The sequence below is a fragment of the Pristis pectinata genome, chromosome 19 (genome assembly GCF_009764475.1).
Source record: "Pristis pectinata isolate sPriPec2 chromosome 19, sPriPec2.1.pri, whole genome shotgun sequence".
In the NCBI taxonomy this organism is placed as follows: Eukaryota; Metazoa; Chordata; class Chondrichthyes; order Rhinopristiformes; family Pristidae; genus Pristis; species Pristis pectinata.
Genome location: NC_067423.1, coordinates 20,917,927 through 20,936,803, shown reverse-complemented (window position 1 = coordinate 20,936,803; position 18,877 = coordinate 20,917,927). Strand labels below are relative to the sequence as shown.

General features: G+C 41.3%; 1 protein-coding gene across 3 annotated transcripts in view; it reads right to left on the bottom strand.

Moving 5' to 3' along the window:
* The window catches only part of ccdc146 (coiled-coil domain containing 146), a 109,153-nt gene that overhangs the window by 18,109 nt on the left and 72,167 nt on the right, over positions 1-18,877 (bottom strand). For all 3 annotated transcript variants that reach the window (XM_052034037.1, XM_052034038.1, XM_052034035.1), the window contains 4 exons: positions 17,323-17,411; positions 7,015-7,179; positions 4,402-4,626; positions 1,875-2,103 (listed from right to left, as the gene is read on the bottom strand). In XM_052034037.1, the coding sequence (XP_051889997.1) occupies positions 1,875-2,103; positions 4,402-4,626; positions 7,015-7,179; positions 17,323-17,411 (708 nt within the window). The remainder of the gene's footprint in view (positions 1-1,874; positions 2,104-4,401; positions 4,627-7,014; positions 7,180-17,322; positions 17,412-18,877) is intronic.

The following is an 18,877-nucleotide window of genomic DNA, read 5'->3' as shown; positions in this document are numbered from 1 at the left end:
AGTGACCTGACCAGCATAGGTAAGGTAATGTGCTGGCATTTGTGAGCACCTCAAGCATCTGTACATGTTCTCTAAAGTGAAGAACTGTACAATTAAAAATACAATAGCAAGTATTTATATATTGCACTTTATTGATTGTGAAACTCTTTGTATTATCCTGAAGTCATACAAAGGATCTCTGAATTGTAGTGACCACTGCAATGTCTTACAATCAGCTAATAACAGAGACACTAATCCAGGACCTTACTGTATATTTTGTAATGTGAAACCTGCCTTAATGGGTTGAAATGATTAAATCTCTTATATCAGCCATTTAGTCCCAATTGAGATACAGTTCTCTGACTTCTAACCTCAACCCTTAACTAACAATTTAAAAAACTCATCTAATCTCATTGTTACTTGTGGAACAGTTGGGTAGAGCTGCTGCCTCACAGCTTCAGTGAACAGGGTTTAATTCGGACCTTCGGTGCTGTCAATGTGGGGTTTGCATATTCTCCCTGTGACTATGTGTTTCTACTGGATACCCAGTTTCCTCTCACATTTCAAAGATGGATTGGTTGGTTAATTGGCCACCATAAATTGTCTCAAGTGTGAGAGGTCGAATCTTAGGAGAGGGGAGGGGTGATTGATGGGACCGTGAGGCGATTAGGTTACAGAGAAAATTAGTAGGAGAATAGGAGAGTCCTGTAGCTTGTATAAACCCAATGGGCTGAAATGGCCTCCTTCCTTGTTGTCTGGAAATATATAAATTTGCTTGCATTGTTTCAATAACTAGACTTCATTGACTGTGAAGTGCTTTGGTAGGTTCTGAGGATGTGATATTTTATAACTGTGAGTTATTTCAATTATTATTGGCGTAGGACAGAAAATGTATTGGAAGATTAGTCCATCGTTGGTGAGAAGGGATGAATATAGTGGTGACAAAGGTTGAGTAGAAAACTGGTCTGCTGTGAACTAATGCTCCAGAATCAAAGATTGAGCTTTCTCTGAGTGATGGTCACTCTGTAGTTTTCTTCCATATATTCCATATGCTCTGAAAAATGCTTCAATGCAGCAAAGCAAATTGAAATACGCAGAGCACAAAACCCGCAGTATAAAGCAGTGCCTCTCTTGACCCAACAAAACAACAAACACATTTCTTTAAGATTCTAAAGGGCCTCTTGATGACCATTTTGTTACAGCCATATGCATTCTTGTATAACTGTTAAGCTGGTTTACTCATGAAAGAGGGTCATAAGAGGAAATTGGTCAACTGGCTGTTTGAGCCTGTACCACCAGTCATCAATATCATGGCTGATCTACCTCAACACCATATACCAGCACTGTAGCTACATCCCTTAATTCCTTTAATGTCCAGAAATCTATCGATCTCTGTATTAAATGAACACAACAACTAAGCCTCCACAGCCGTCTGGGGTAGTCAATTCCAAAGATTCACTGTAATCTGAATGAAAAAATTTCTCCTCATCTTTCTCAGATAAGGAGACCAAGTCTGTGCACAGTACACCAGGCGGGGTCTCACCAAGACCCTATAGAATTGCAGTAAAAGTCCTTTTGCCTGTAAGGGTCATGAGATGTCAAGTTAGTCTGAAGATCTCAGCCAGATCTAATTTATGAATGACAAAAAACTGTGACAACTGCCAACTCTAATTTTGATTACACTGTTGCTTCTTGTGTTTTCAATACCTTTCCCTCTCTTCTTTCTTCTTTCCTATTTTTCAAATTATCTCCTATGCCACAATTTTTATTAATAGTCACTCGTTTTGCATCTTGTCAACAGCCTTTCCAAAGTTTTGAAGTCTAAATAATTTACCATTCACATTTTGTTATCCATATCCTCAAAGAATGGTATTCTTAATTTGTTCTTTTCTTACCTCTTTATGTAATGCAGTCAAGTTTGTCTCCATTTCCTGTTTACATGGTACATCTTTGCGCAAATTTTGAATCTTTCTTGTTTCTTCTGCCAGTTGAATTTTTAAAAATCTTATTTCCTCCTCAGTGCTATGTAATTCCACATCTCCATTACTAATCAATGAATCCTGAATGCTTAACTTCTCATAAAAAATACAAACTTCTTCTTCCCGTTCAATCAATTGTATTCCTCTGTAAACAAAAAAAGGCATTTTTGTTTTCTAGCTTCCCCACTCTTTGTGCAGCTTGATGTACACTGAAGAAATAAAATATACCATATTAGGAATACTTGGCCTCTGGTGGCATTGCTCAAAAATGATATTTTTAAAGTATACTTATTTATTGCACCAGGATTCACTGGTAACCTTGCTTAGGGTAGTCTGTGTATGGTTGTGATATTTAACTACTTCCATGAGAACTGCCATGACTTCCCTACATATGTACCACCAAGTTCAGTTTCTCTGCATGAGAGCACACTACAAGGAATTTCAGCTCTTCATTGTTGATTTCCCAATTGTGCTCTGATATTAGAGTCCCCGTAGAGCCCTGCAACAAAGTGCAGAGTTGCACCAATTTCCCATTACGTAGTTTGGGAATATGCCCAGGAAATCTCTCTGAGGTTAGAGTTTATGCGAGACCTGCCTCTATTCATTTGAATGCAATTGAAGGGCTGTGAGGGGAAATGTTAATATTAGATAATTTACATTTTTTTGGCCTTGTGTTTTGTTAAACACTTTTAATTGTTTGCTTTAATTTTGTACAATTTAAAACATCCTTTTTTAATTATTTGGTGCTTTTAATAGTTTTGAATGTTTCTTAATGTAAATTACAGTAACATTTTTTGACAGGTTTGACAGGTAGTTAAACTAGATTAACTGGCAGTCAAAGTTTTCTTCAGCTGTTTCATAGGTGGGACTTATTCTATGACATTCCATCCGGTGTGGGCCTTTTGTTACTTTAGGCCCCACTGCTATGGACCTGAACTCCTTCGCCATAGAATGTTACAGCACGGAAACAGGCCATTCAGCCCAACTCATCCACAGGCCATTCAGCCCAACTCATCCACATCAACCAGTGGGCACTGTTCCACATTAACCCCATTGCACTTGGTCCATAGCTCTCTATAAACAATTCAAGTGCTCATCCAGACACTTCTCAAATCCTGTCAGCGACCCAGCTTCAATTACTCTCTCAGGCAATATATTCCAGGTTCTTACCACTCACATCCCCTCTGAATCTCTTCCCCCATACCCTAAACTTATGCCCTCTAGTTTTATCCACCTCTGATATGGGGAAAAGTTTCCTACGGTATATCCTATCGACACCCCTCATAATTTTATATATCTCAGTGTTGTCCCCTCTTAACCTCCGCTGTTCGAAGGAGAAAAGACCTAGTTTCTCCATTCTTTCCTCATAACTGAACTGCTCCATCCTAGGCAACATCTTGGTAAATCTCCTCTGTAACCCTTTTCAGCACCATCATTTCCTTACCATATGTTGGTGACCAGAAATGCATGCAGTACTCCAGCTGAGGTCTGACTAAGGTTTTATAAAGTTGGAGCATAACCTCCCTCATTCTGTATCCAGTGCCCCAACTATTGAAGGCTGGCATCCCTGATGCCTTCCTAATGATGTGGCATACTTGCATTGCCACCTTAAAGGATATGTGGACTTGTACTCCAAGGTCCCTCTGCTCCTCAATACTTCCTAAGATCTGACCATTCATGATGTACGTCCTAGCCTCATTGATACATCACCCCACATTTGTTGGATTAAACTCCATCTGCCATTTTTCAGTCCTTTCATCAATTTAAACTGCAGATACGAATTCAGTAAACTTGCTTCTAGTGCATAGATCCGTATTGCACAGGTGTTTGACCACTACTTTCATTCTGCCCAAAGAGGCAGAATGAAAATCATAACATCTAAGAGCAGAATACTTTCTAAATGTCGGGAAACCAACCCCATAGTGATTATCCAGATTTTGTAGTACATCCTGTCATATAATGGAATTAGGAGGTTTGTAGTATAAAAATATATTGTCCCGTGCGAGATATCTTGGGGAAAAGTAGATACAAGTATAATCCACTTAATGCTGTTTCAACTACAAGCAATAAACGTGTTATATGTTATTGACAAAAGAAAGTAGTACTTAGTGAGAAAGGGGAAGGAAATGAGGGTTTTGAGAAATACAGTAGTACATTTCCACATAACTTCCCCTTTAAAATTTCTCTGTGGCTCTTTTCTTATTAATCTTTTGTCTTTTCTTTCAAGAACTCCCAATTTTACCTTGCATCAGCCTTCTGACTTCCTCTAAAGCTATTAATTTAACAAAAACATGCATGACTTCTTGGCAGGGTCCAATCAAGAATTAAGAAGCATCTTTCATCTTCCAGTCAACAATGTTTCCTCTCTTTCCTTATCTTTCTTAAAAAAAGTATTAAAAATATTCATAACCATATAAAGTTGACAAGTAATTTGACAAATTACCTTTCATTGCGATTCTGAACAACAGACTCATATTTTTTTCGTAGCTTTATCATTTCCTCTTCAGCCTGGTTAATCAGACTACTAAATTTGACAATTTTTATCTTTTGTCCTTCTCTCTTTTCTCCCATTTCTCGAAGTACTTGGTCTATTTTGCAAATTGCCCTCCTCAGGCTGTCCCTGATGACATAGCTGTTCGAATGTTTTAGCTTATATTTTTGTAGTTGACTGTGGTGGAAATCAGATTAAGTTACAGAAATTAATAATTTATTCTATTTTAACTCACATCTAATGTCTACATGAACAATTAGAGTGCTAAGTAATATAATTTTGTATCAGTGTTTAAAAAAACTTTCAGTTCTGCCTGCTGCTTTTGAAATTAGTTCTAACACACAAAAATTAACAGCATTCAAATAATTTTTGTATTGGCGATATGGGTAAAACTTGGTGTCTCCATGAATAAGGTATGTGACAGCACCACTACAGAAGCCAAAACATTTGTATTCATTCTCAAACTGGCATAAAGACATTTGTTTTCACTTCAGTAAAAACTCCTAAAAAGGGAAAGTAGAACTGATTGCACATGTAACAAATGAAGAAGCCATTCATTCTCTCCTTGAAGAGATGAGAGATATCTTACATTTAAGTTGTAATTATATTTCCGAAGTTAAATAATCATTGTAAGTTCTGGGCTGGATATCAAATATACTTCAATAATCAAAAACTGCCATTTACAAATAAAACTATAATAATTCCAGGATACAGGAAAATGGACATGGAATTTCAATGTCATAATCATTATAGAATGGCCACCCATTATTGAAGGTACATAAATTTCATTTCTATTTATGTTACGTAAAATGGATTTGAATTGAGGGAATTGGCATTCGCACCAGGTATGTACTTGAAATTTATTTGAAAATGACTGGGTAATATGAAAACTTTTCTAATATTTAAATATTTCTCTTAGATTTACAGCATTTCTTATTTCACATGCTAACAGCTGTTGAAACTAGACTTGTTTCAATTGTTCCAGCTCTGAAAGAGGATGTGAATAGGGAACACTTACATAATATGTAGTGTGAACCGGCCACATTGGTGATCATCCACGACCTTCGAATCTAGAAGTAGCTGCTGGAAATTTCTCAAGAGCAGTTACCAATGAATGCTGGATTCATCACCAATATTCACACTGCTGCCTCAACTTCTACTATTTCTTCACTTTCATCATGGCTCCTTGCTTGAGCAAGGGGTGGTATTGGGACACTCAGTCCATCAATACATTTAAAAAGGGAGTGAGATAGATGTCAGGCAATTTACATGTTTGAATGAAATGAATTTACTTAAATGTATTCAATTTCTTTTTTTAGTGCTTTCAAATTGTTTTTGTACTTTAATTTCTTTTAACTTTTAAAAATGAACATAAAATGAGAGTATGAAGAGTTGGTTAAGCTTGATGATTGGCTAATAAACAACTTCTGAGAGTAGGACTCATTACTGCCACTTGATGCTGTTGACCATTGTATGGCCTTGAACATGGCCTTGCCAGCCAAGTCATAGTTGGGTTCATGGAGTAAAGTTTTGAAAATTCGTGCCAAGTACATGTGGATGTACCAAGTACATGAGGACCTACCAGGCACGAGAGCAACAATAGCAGGTGGGGAGCCAAAACCAGGAGATTTTAGGCCATTATTTAACAGAGGTGGACTGGAACCAGCTATTTGAAGGTAAATCATTGTCAGAGCAGTGGGAGATGCTCAAAGAGATAGTGAGGGTTCACAGCAAATATGTTGCCATTAAGCCTGCTGGAAGTTGAGGAACAAACTTGGTAGGATAACATGAAGTGGGAAGCTTAAGACAGATGTCAAAAGCTAAACACTACAGAATGCCTAGTGAAATATAGAAAATGCATGTATGAAGTTAAAAAGGAGATTCAGAAGGCAAAGAGAGTGCATGCTGATGCCTGTTGTACTAGATTATTCATCTCTAAAAGAAGGTATGTATAGGGAACATTTATGTAACAGGCAGGATGTGCTGGATTTCCAGGCCCTTCTACTGATGCATTAGCTGCTGGGAATTTATCAAGATCAATTAGGAATGTGTAATAAATGCTGGCCTTTCCAAGAACATCCACTTTCCCATGAACAAATAAGAAGGGAATGCAGTTGTTAAAATCAAGGAACATCCAAAAGGTATGCCTATTAGAAAGCATGAATATGTTTCAAAGTGAAAACTTTATATCTTTCCTCACAAAAAAAACCAGAATACAATAGAAACTGAAGGAGGAAGACTGTTAAATATTGTATATGATAAACATATAGAGAGTAAATGTTAAAGGAATCTAGCAGCTTCACAAGTAGATACACTGCCAAGCCCATGTTAACTGCATGCTATGCTCTTAAAAGGGAAATACATCTCAGGTTATACAGTATATACAGTATTATTATCAAAATCGTAACCTTATAAGCAAGGGAGAAAAATGACATGAGAGGAAGACACAAATTATTCACAAATTTACACCAATTAGACTTTGACTGTAAAATTGTGAATGTTCTTGTTTCCATTTCACAGCAATGTACCTGTCCACACAATAGTTAGATCCTATTTTAAATTTACCTGTCTTTGAGCAGTGTAGTGGTCCTAAGAATTTCTGTTTCATTCTGTAGAATCTTGATCTTTTCACGCATTTCTGCAGATACCTGTGCTGCACTTTGTATGAGATTAACATACTTGTTTCGCTCATTTTTGATGATCTGATATATTTTAACAAAATTCTTTAAGCTATAACACAAAACAGAACACATTTTCCTCCGGTTAAATTGTCACGATTACAAGCATAATTTCCTTTGCGGAAAACAAATGCAATAAGTTATTTGCAGACTTAGTCTGTTTACAAATTGACTTTAGGAATACTTCCCTGAATGTACCTAAAAGAGTCTATATGGGTCAATATCTGTAAGATTAAATTCATACAATGTGACATGTATTTAGGTTGTTACCATTGTGTTCTTATATGGTATTGTAGAGCTGCAATACATATTGAATACTAACTTCGAGGAGAACTTATAAATTTATTCTATAAATTGTCAAGAGTTTTCAAGCCATGAATCATATTTCACAATTATGATTGTGGAGTTCAGACATTACATTTAATTGTCAGTAAATGTACTTAATATCTATTCAATTAGGCATTATTTGTTCATAGGAAAGGTTAAGTAAAACTCCAATAATCCACTATGCAATTATTCCAAAATCCTGACAGTTCGGCATCTGGCTCACCAGGTGATGTTCCTCATGTCCCTCTAAACATACCTGGACGCATTTCCCATGCCTCCTTTAAATACACTGGGGCCTTGCTTCTTGCGCTCTCATTAAACTTACCTGGACCCTGTTTTCTGTACCCCCTTTAAGCTTACTAGTTTCATTGGAGAATTTAATATACTACTGTGTAATATCCAAAAAAATGAATTAAATATATGTTGGAGTACTAATACGAATATTATCCAATAGTTCAAAAAATCTGCACTGCAGAATCACTGCAGTCCCAAACATGCTGGATTAACAGAGTTTTACTGTATTTTGTAGTATTCATCTTTTTTAACTACTTGTTCCAGTCCTTATGCTAACTATAGTTATGCCTGGAATACAATTTTTATTTCAATAAATCTGGTACAAAAAGATAGAACTTAGTTTATTCGCACCATTCTTGGGCTTAGAAATTTGTTCACGCAACTTCAATAAAAAATGGTGCTGTGAAGTTGAAAATTATCCCAGAATAGAGAGATTTTGTGCACATTTCTGAATATCACCTGCCAGAAAAGTTGATTCCTGACTCTTTGCCAGGATATTTATTTGCCCTTGCATCTTTCTTCTGGTGCAAACCTCCCCCACAGTCACAAGCAGTTTTGCAACATACAAAATTCAATCACTCTGAGATTTACAACTTCATTGAGCTGAAAAAATGATAATCCTTATTTACTTATAGCTGGGTCTTGCTAACCCAGTTTCCCCTGAAAACAAGGCAACTTAAAGGGTCAACACTTGAACTGCATTCCTTATTCTCACTGACATTTGTGATATTTTGTGGAGTACAGACTCAGGTATGTGCTTGGAATGCTTTGCTTGTGAAGATCAAGGTCATAGTCATTCTCAGCTTCTGAGCCTCAGGATTACTTTAGGCTGCTGTCACTGATCTCTGCCACATCTCCTAGTTTGTTTCTCACTGATGCATTAGGGAAGTCGCACAAATTTCAGACTCACTTGTGAAAATCAGCCTGTCTTTGCCCAAACAAACTTATTTCTTCCTACCTTGACTCTATCCTTCTTTCTCTGGTCCAGTTCCTTCCCACTTATATCCATGACACATCCAATGCCCTCTGCCATTTTGACTGTTTCCAATATCCTGGTCCCACAAGACTTATCTTTACCATGGACATACAATCTCTTTATGTCCCCATCCCACATCAGGATGGTCTAGGGCCATCCACTTCATCCTTGAACAGAAGCCCAACAAATTGCCCTCCACCAACACACTCATTCACCTGGCTGAACTTGTTCTCATGTTGAACAACTTCTCCTTCAAACTAGATTGGCAGGGGGTGGGATCCAAAGTAGAAGTGAAGCAGATGGGAGGCTGGAAGTTCATAAAGAATTCAATGACAGTAGGTTCAGTCGACAAGACAAGCAGTAGCATGGCAGGAAGTGAGGAAAGACTGTTGGATTAAATTGCATTTATTTTAATGCAAGAAGCCTGACAGGTAAGGGGTGGTGAACTCAGGGCATAGATAGCTATGTTGAACTGGGATATTATAGCCATTACAGAAACATGGCTAGGGGAAGGACATGACTGGCAGTTAAATGTTCCAGGGTACAGGTGCTATAAGCAACATACAGGGGGGTGGGGTGGGGAAAGAGAGGAGGGGGGTATTGCATTTCTGATTAAGGAGAATGTCACGGCTGTAGTCCAAGGTGAAATAACTGAGGGATTGTCCAGTGAGGCTTTATGGGTGGAGCTGAGAAATAAGAAGGGGATGATCACCTTGTTGGGATTGTACTATAGGCCCCCTAATAATCAATGGAAATTAGAGGAACAAATATGCACAGAGATTGCAAAAAATTGGAAGAATAATAAGGTTGTCATAGTAGGGAATTTTAACTTTCCTAACATAGACTGGGACTGCCATGTGCTAAGGGCTTAGATGGAGTGGAATTTGTGTTCAGGAAAGTTTCCTCAGGCAATTTCTAGAAGGACCTACAAGGGAGAGCACAAAGCTTAGCCTACTCTTGGGGAATAGGGACTGAGGTGTCAGTGGGGGACCACTTTGGGATCAGTGACCATAGTTCTATTAGCTTTAAATCAGTTATGGAAAGGGACAGATCTGATCCATAAGTTAAAGTTCTAAATTGGGGCAAGGCAAATTTTTACAGTACTAGACAGGAATTTGCAAAAGTTGATTGGAGTAGGTTGTTTGCAGGCAAAGGGATGTCTGGCAAATGGGAGGCTTTTAAAAGATAGATAATGAGAATTCACCAACAAGAGGGAATATCGAGAGTCTGCATGTTTCTGTTTGAGTGAAGGGAAAGGCAGGCAGACAGGAATAGGAAACGCTGGATGATGAGGGATATTGAGGCTCTGGTCAGGAAAAAGGAGGCATGGATCATATACAGGCAGGTGGGAGCAAGACAGTCCTTGGAGAAGTTTAGGGGATGCAGGAGTATAGTGAAAAAGGAAATCAGAAGGGCAAAATGGGGGCACGAGATAGCTTTGGCAGAGAAGATTACTGAGAATCCAAAGAGATTTTATGTATATTAAGGGAAAAAAGAGTACCTAGAGAGAGAATAGGGCTCCTCAAAGACCAAAGTGGACATCTTTGTGTGGAGTCGCAGGAGATGGGCAAGATCCTCAATGAATATTTCTCCTCTGTTTTTACTGTGGAGAAAGACAAGATAACTTTGGAACTTGAGATAGTTAATGTGGCTGTCTTGGGGATAGTCCACATTACAGCAGAGTAGCTGCTGGATGTCTTAAAATGTATGAAGGGGCGACACGGTAGCGTAGCTATTACAGCGCCAGAGATCGGGGTTCAATTCCCGTCGCTATCTGTAAGGAGTTTGTATATTCTCCCGTGTCTGCGTGGGTTTCCACCGGGTGCTCCGGTTTCCTCCCACATTCTAAAAATGTACGGGTAGGTTAATTTGGGGTTTAAAATGGGCGGCATGGACTCGTTGGGCCGGAACGGCCTGTTACCATGCTGTAAATAAAAGTTAAAAAAAAAATTTTTTTAAATTTAAATTTAAAATAAATCTCCAGGGCCTGATCAGGTATATCCAAGAACACTGTGGGAAGCTAGAGAAGAAATTATGGGAGCCTTGGCTGAGATATACTGTATGCATCATTGTTAGCAATGGATGAAATGCCAGAAGACTGGAGGGTGGCTAATGTTGTGCCTGTATTTAAGGGCTGCAAAGAAAAACCTGGGAACTATAGACCAGTAAGCCTAACATCTATAGTAGGTAAGTTACTAGAGGGGATTCTGAGGGATAGGATTGACATGCTTATGGAAAGACAGAGGTTGATTAGGGATAGTCAGCAAGGCTTGCATATCTCATGAATTTGATTGAAATTTTTGAAGAAGCAGCCAAGAAGGTCGATGAGGGTAGGGTGTTAGACATAGTACAGTATATATGGACTTCAGTAAGGCTTTTGATAAAGTCCCACATGGTAGACTGCTATGGAAAGTTAGCTCGCATGGGATCCAGGGACAGGGCCCTGGGGAGTGTTGTAGAACAGAGGGACCTAGGAGTACATGCTTCCCTGAAAGTGGCATTGCAGGTAGACAGGGTGGTGAAGAAGGCTTTTGGCACACAGGCCTTCATCAGTCAGCCATTGTTTAGAAGTTGGGATGTTATGTTGCTTAACAACCTTTAAAAGGCACATGGACATGGATAGGAAAGGTTTATAGGGATATGGGTCAAACGTGGGCAAATGGGACTAGGTTAGATGGGAATCTTGGTTGGCATAGACCAGTTGGGCCGAAGGACATGTTTCCATGCTGTATGACTCTATGACTCACTTCCTCCAGATCAAAAGTGTAGCTATAAGGCACTCGCATTGGCTCAAGCTATGCCTGTTTTTCTGATTAGTGTTTCAGTTCTAACTGGGCCCACTCCCTGAAATCTTTTTCCAGTACATTGATGATAATGCATTGCTGCTGCCTCCTGAACTCATGCAGAACTCAACAGTTTCATTACTTTTGCTGCCAATATCCACCCAGCCCTCAACTTCACATGGTCAGTCTCTAAGTCTTCACTTCCTTTTCTGGATCTCTCAGTCTCTATCTCAGAAATAAGCTAGCTACTAACCTCCATTACAAGCCTCCTGACTCCCACATCTAACTTGACTACTCTTTATCCCATCTTGCCTCCTGTAAGGACTCTATTCCATTCTTCCAGTTATCCCATTTCCATCATATTTTCTCCAATGATGAGATTTTCTATACATGTGCCTGTGAAATGTCTTCTTTCTTTCTGAACCACCACTTCCCCTCTACAATTGTTAACAAAGCCCTTGACCACACCTCATCCATTTTCAAAGCCTCTACTCTCATCCCCTCTCCTTCAGGACAGAACAAAGATAGAGATCCCCTGCATCTCACCTTCCATCCCACCTGCCTCTGCATTCAATAGATCATTCTCTGCAATTTCCATCACCTTCAAAGAGATTTCACCATCACACATCTTCCCTTCTCCTCCCTTTCAGCATTTCACATGGACCATTTCCTTCGTGACTCCCTGGTCCACTCTTACGTTCCTACCAACCACCCCCTCCCCGTCTTGCAGCACTTTCCCTTGCAACTGCAGGCAATGCAACACTTATCCTTTTAGCTCTTCCTTTCCCACCATCCAGGAACCCAAACGGTCTTTCCAGGTGAAGCAGCAATTCATTTGCACTTCAAATCTAGCATACTGCATTCGGTGTTCACAGTGTGGTCTCCTCGATATTGGAGAAACCAAATGCAGATTAGGTGATCGCTTCACGGAACAACTGCATTCAGTCTGCAGGTGTGACCTGTGGGCCAAAGGGCCTGTTCCTCTGCAGTTCTGTTCTATGTTCTGTATACTAGAGGACCCAACACACTCGATCACTGCTAGACCACCATCAAGAACACCTTTTGCTCCATCCCCTGCCTGCACTTTGGCAAATCTGACCACCTGGCTGTACTTCGTCTGCCTGTGTACAGACAGAGACTGAAAAGCGAGGCACCAGTGAAGAGGACGATGAAGAGCTGGACGAAGCAGCAGAAGCAAAGGAGCGGATTTGGGATTGCTTCAAGTCGGTGGACGGGATCACGTTCAAGGATTCATCAGCGGATCTAAATGAATATGCCACAGTCATCACTGACTTCATAAGGACATGTGTAGATGAGTGTATACCTATGTAAACATTCTGAGTCTTCCCCAACCAGAAGGCCTGGATGAACTAGGAGATTCATAATCTGTGGCATTTTGGGCTGATGACCCAGAATCATATAAGAAGTCCAAGTATGACCTCTGGGAGGCCATTGCGAGCACAAGAGGCAATTTCGGACTAAAACTTGAATCACAGATAGACACTTGACAGCTGTGGCAGAGCTTGCACAATATAACTTCCTACAAGGCAAGATTGGGTAGCATAAGTGGCAACAATCAATCACTCCCGGATGAGCTCAATTCCTTTTATGCACGCTTTGATAGGGAGAACTATGACACACCCACATGAGCCCCCATATCTCTGGATGACCCTGTCATTTCAGCATGATGCTGGAGAAACTCAGCAGGCCAGGCAGCATCCATGGCGAAAAACAGGTGGTCAACGTTTCAGGTCAGGACCCTTCTTCAGGACTGAAGATAGGAAAAGGGGAAGCCCAATATATAGGAGGGAAAAGCAGAGCAGTGATAGGTGGACCCCAGCTATGCCTGCCTCTTCGTTGGCTATGTTCAACAGTCTCTGTTTCAAGCCTATTCTGGCCCTATTCCTCAACTCTTTCTCCGCTATATTGACGACTGCATTGGTCCCACCTCTTGCACCCTTGTGGAACTCGACAGTTTCATAAATTTCGCCACAAATTTTTACCCTGCTCTCCAATTCACTCGTACTATCTCTGACACCTCTCTCCTTCCTCAATCTTTCCATCTCCACCTCAGGAGATTCCTTATCCACCGACATCTTCTGCAAACCCACTGATGCCCACAGCTACCTTGATTACAGCTCCTCCCACCCTGTCTCTTGCAAGGACACAATCCCTTTATCTCAATGTCTCTACCTCTGCCGCATCTGCTTTCATGATGAGGCTTTCCACTCCAGGACATCCATGATGTCCAACTTCTTTGTCCAACAAATGTCCGTGGCTTCCCGCTACTGTGGTTGAGAGAGCTCGCACCCACATCTCTGCCATTTCCTGCACCTCTGCTCTTACCCCCACCCCTCCCAGACCCAACATGGATAGGGTCCCCCTTGTCCTCGCATTTCATCCTACTAGCTTATGTATCCTACACATCATTCTCTGCCACTTCTGCCATCTCCAATGGGACCCCACCACCAAGTATATCTCTCCCCCACCCCCCCACCCCACTTTCTGCCTTTCACAGGGACCACTCTCTCTGCAACCCCCTAGTTCACTCCTCCCACCCCAACCATCCCACTCCTATCCCGGGAACTTTCCACTGCCCCCACCATAGGTGCAACACCTGCCCCTACACCACCACCATCTAGGGACCCAAACAATCCTTTCAGGTGAGACAGAGATTGACCTGCACCTCCCTTAATATCATCTACTGCATTTGGTGCTCCAAGTGTGGCTTCCTCTACATTGGCGAGACCAAACGCAGACCAGGTGACTGTTTTGCAGAACACCTGCGCTCCGTCTGTAACCACAAACTGCATCTTCCTGTTGCCATTCACTTCAACTCTCCCGCCCACACTATGACAGATATGTCAGTCCTCGACCTCCTCCACTGCCAGGAGAATTCCAAGCTCAAACTGGAGGAACAGCTCCTCATTTTCCGTCTTGGAACCTTGCAGCCTAATGGCATGAATATTGAATTCTCCCATTTTCAGTAACCCCTATCCCCTCCACACCCACCATGTCTTTTCTTTTCATCCCTCTCCTAGCCTCTCTCTTTTTTCTACCCCCTTTTTTTCCTCCTTACCTTCGACCCATCCCCCAGTGGATCTGCTCTCCCCCCTCCCCCGCACCTGCCTATCACTACCTCTTACCTGTATCTACCTATCACCACCTTGTGCCCACCCTGCCTCTCCTCTTTTGTCCACCTATCACTGCTCTGCTTTTCCCTCCTATATATTGGGCTTCCCCTTTTCCTATCTTCAGTCCTGAAGAAGGGTCCTGACCTGAAACATTGACCGCCTGCTTTTCTCCATGGATGTTGCCTGGCCTGCTGAGTTCCTCCAGCGTTATAGTGTTTTTCATCTAGATTCCAGCATCTGTAGTCCTTTGTTTCTCCTGTAATTTCAGTCTCTGAGGCCAACATTCGGGCATCCTTCATGAAGTGAATCCATAAAAGGCATCCGGTCCAGAAGGTGTACCTGGCCAAGTACTAAAGATCTGTGCAGACCAACTGGCTGGAGTATTTATGGACATATTCAACCTCTCGTTTCTGTGGTCTGAGGTTCCAACCTGTTTCAAAAAGGCACCTATTGTACCAGTGCCGAAGAAATCCACCTTAATGTGCTTAAAGACTCCCAATACCTCCTGCTTAGTAATTCTTATATGGTCCAAGACATCACAACTCATTTGCCTCAATTCCTTAACTTCCATGATCTTCACAATAAAAACTGATGGGAAATATTCATTAAAAATTACTCCCATTTCCTTTGTTTCCTCACACAGACGGCCATGTTGATCTTTAAGGGGACCTATTGTCTCCTTAGCCACCATTTTACTCTCATTATACCTGTAGAATCTCTATGGATTTTGCCTGCCAGATCCATCTCATGCCCTCTTTTTGCCCTTCTGATTTCCCACTTAAGTATACTCCTACTCTTTATGCACTCATAAAGGGTTCACTTGATCCCAACTTCCTAAACCCAATGTACACCTCCTCCTTTTTCCTGACCAGTCTTACCAAGGCCCTGTACAATTACAACAAGATTTCCTTACTCCTGTAATCAAACCTTCTTGTTATAAAGGCCAATATTCCACTTCCCTCCTAATCACTGCTACATCTGCATGTTGCCCTTCAAAGACTGCATACGAGCCCAGATTCCTTTGAAAATCAACACTACCCAATCTCTCACCATTTAATAAACACTGCTTTTCTTTTAAATTCACCAAAGTGGATAACTTCAGAATGTTCTCACCCACTAAGCTCAGCTTGCCCATGTTCCCCTGAAGCCTCTTCATATCCTCCTCTGTACTCACAATCCCAAAAAGTTTAGTATCACCAGCAAACTTGGAAGTATGACACGGATCAAGATCACGGATGACTTGCTTGCACTATGCTTCTGTGGGTTCTGAGGTGACTAATGAGGTCAATGTGAAAACTACAACATCTTCCACAGGTGCCCAATGAGATGAGTTGGTGGGCAGTTTGCGAGGTGTGCACTCCTTCCGGTTGCCACGCAGGTCGATAGGGTTGTTAAGAAGGCGTATGGAGTGTTGGCCTTCATTAGTCAGGGTATTGAGTTCAAGAACCGCGAGGTGATGTTGAAGCTCTATAGAACTCTGGTCAGACCATACATGGAGTATTGTGTTCGATTCTGGTTGCCTCATTACAGAAAGGATGTGGAAGCTTTAAAGACGGTGCAGAGGAGATTTACCAGGATGTTGCCTGGATTGGAGAGCATGTCTTATGAGGATAGGTTGAGCGAGCTAGGGCTTTTCTCTTTGGAGAGGAGGAGGATGAGAGGGGACTTGATAGAGGTGTACAAGATGATAAGAGGCATAGATCGAGTGGACAATCAGAGACTTTTTCCCAGTGCGACAATGGCTAACATGAGGGGACATAATTTTAAGGTGATTGGAGGAAGGTATAGGGGGATGTCAGTTTTTTTTTACACAGAGAGTGGTGGGTGCATGGAATGCACTGCTGGCAAAGGTTGTGGGGGCAGATATATTAGGGACATTTAAGAGACTCTTAGATTAGACACATGAATGGTAGAAAAATAGGGGGCTATATGGGAGGGAAGGGTTAGATAGATCTTACAGCAGGATAAGATGTCGGCACAACATTGTGGGCCGAAGGGCCTGTACTATGCTGTAGTGTTTCTATGTTCTAAGAGTGTGGTGATCTGCCTCAATGACTACTGTCTGACAGTGGCTACATCAACCATAATGAAGTGCTTTGAGAGGTTGGTTATGGCGCGAATCAACTCCTGCCTCAGAGATGAACTTAGATCCGCTCCAATTTTACTGCCACAACAGGTCAACCGCAGATGCGATTTCTCTGGCTCTTCACTCTGCTATGGACCATCTGGACAACAGGAACTTGTACGTCAGGCTGCTGTTCATCAACTACAGCTTGGCATTCAACACAATTATCCCATCCAAACTCATCGTCAAACTTCAAGACCTGGGCCTCTATACCTCCCTCTGCAACTGGATACTCTACTTCCTCACCGGCAGACCTCAGTCAGTGAGAATTGGTAACAACATCCTCCTCGCTGATCATCAACACAGCTGCGCCTCAAGGTTACTGTTACTAAGAATAGTTGTTCTAAATTCCAGATTATTAACTGAATTTAAATTCCACAGCTGGCATGGTAGAATTTGTACTCAGGTCTCTGGACCACTGGATTACCAATCTGGTGATTTAATTGCTGCACACCACAATACTTATCAAAGTCTTCTGTTGTAAAGCGAATACAAGATTTTAAGAAAAGTAAATATAAATAGAAAATGAACAAAAAAATTTAATCAGCATTCTTACCTAATGAGCATCTGCTTATGCTTCTTCTTGGAATCATATAAACCTAGTTTCTCCGCTTTCAACTCCTCTATCGTTCGATCACGTTTTTGCTGTTTAAAAAAATAAAAATAACAGATTGATCTTGTGAACAAATAGCATTTAAAAAAATTCCTGTAAATTGTTTCCTAAGTATTATTCATAGAGTCATTATGGCGACCATCATGTCTATCTATACTAATCCCACTTGCCTGCATTATTCAAGTACTTGTCCTGATGCCTCTTAAACATTGTTACTATTCCTGCCTCTACCACCTCCAATGGTAGCTCATCCCAGATACCAACCACTCTTTGTGAAAAATTTGCCCCTCAAATCCCCTTTGAACCTCCTCCCTCTCACGTTAAACCTACACCCTCCTGTTTTAGGTATCCCTAACATGGGAAACAGACTCTGGCTATCTGTGTTGGCCTTAAGTATATTCAATGATTCAACTTCCACAACTCTCTTGGGTAGAGAATTCTAAAGAACCTTTTTTGGTTACACACAGCTATTATTCCTTCTCAACTCTATCTTAAACAGACAACTGCTTTTTCTGAACCTATGTCCTCACAAGGGAAAACATCCTTTCAGCATTGAACTTGTCAGGCTCCTTCAAACACAATTGTGTTTGAAAAATATCATCTTTCATTCTTCTATACTTCAATAGGTATCAGTATACGTTGCTGAATCTTTCTTCCTTAGACAATCCCTTTATCCTAGGCAGGAATCAATCTTGTGAACCTCATATGAACTGCCCCCCGTGTAAATAGAGTAAAAAGCTCTGTCACCCGGAATGTGCTAGTTTTGACAGGTGCTGGTTAATCTAATATGGTAGTTAGTCAAGGGTCAGAGTGATACTCTCTTGGTACAGCCCCTACTTTGGGCTGACTACTTGGTACTGTTCTTCCATCACCTTTGCCACATCATCATGTAGTCCCATCTTCAACCCCGCTGATGCTCACTGTTGCTCCTTCATCTGCCCAGCCGCTTACTTCGTGCTACTCCTCAATCGGCCTGAAATGCCATTTACTGAAGTGTGCCAGATTGCAAAATGCTCAGTAACAAAGTTTTTATTGTATTTCACTCTTTACATGAAGAGACCAAAGCTCTGTGCAGTACTCCAGGCAGGGAGGTCTAAGCTTTTTATCTGAGCTCTAAAGGAGTAATCCAGCTTGTCTCTCCAATGTTCTTCTGACATAGTGTCAGTACCCAGTTTAAGGGGGAGAGAGAAATAGAAAGAGAGGACAATAGGGGTACAGGAGGGGACGTGGGGAAGAGGAGCCAGGAGGAAGGAGGGAGGAGGAAGGGGGAAGAGGTTGAAAGAGAGTGGGAGGAGGGACAATGAGGAGAGAGAAAGGAAGAGATGAGGGACAAAGAGTGGTAGAAAGGAGTGAAGTAGGGCGAGGGATAGTATGGGAGAGTAGGAGAGAAAATGGGTAGAAAGAAAGAGGGGATGGGTGGAGAGAGGAGGGAGCAGGGGAGAAAAAGGGGGTATATCAGTGAAGGGGAGAGGGTATAGAAGGGTGGGAGTGAAAGGGA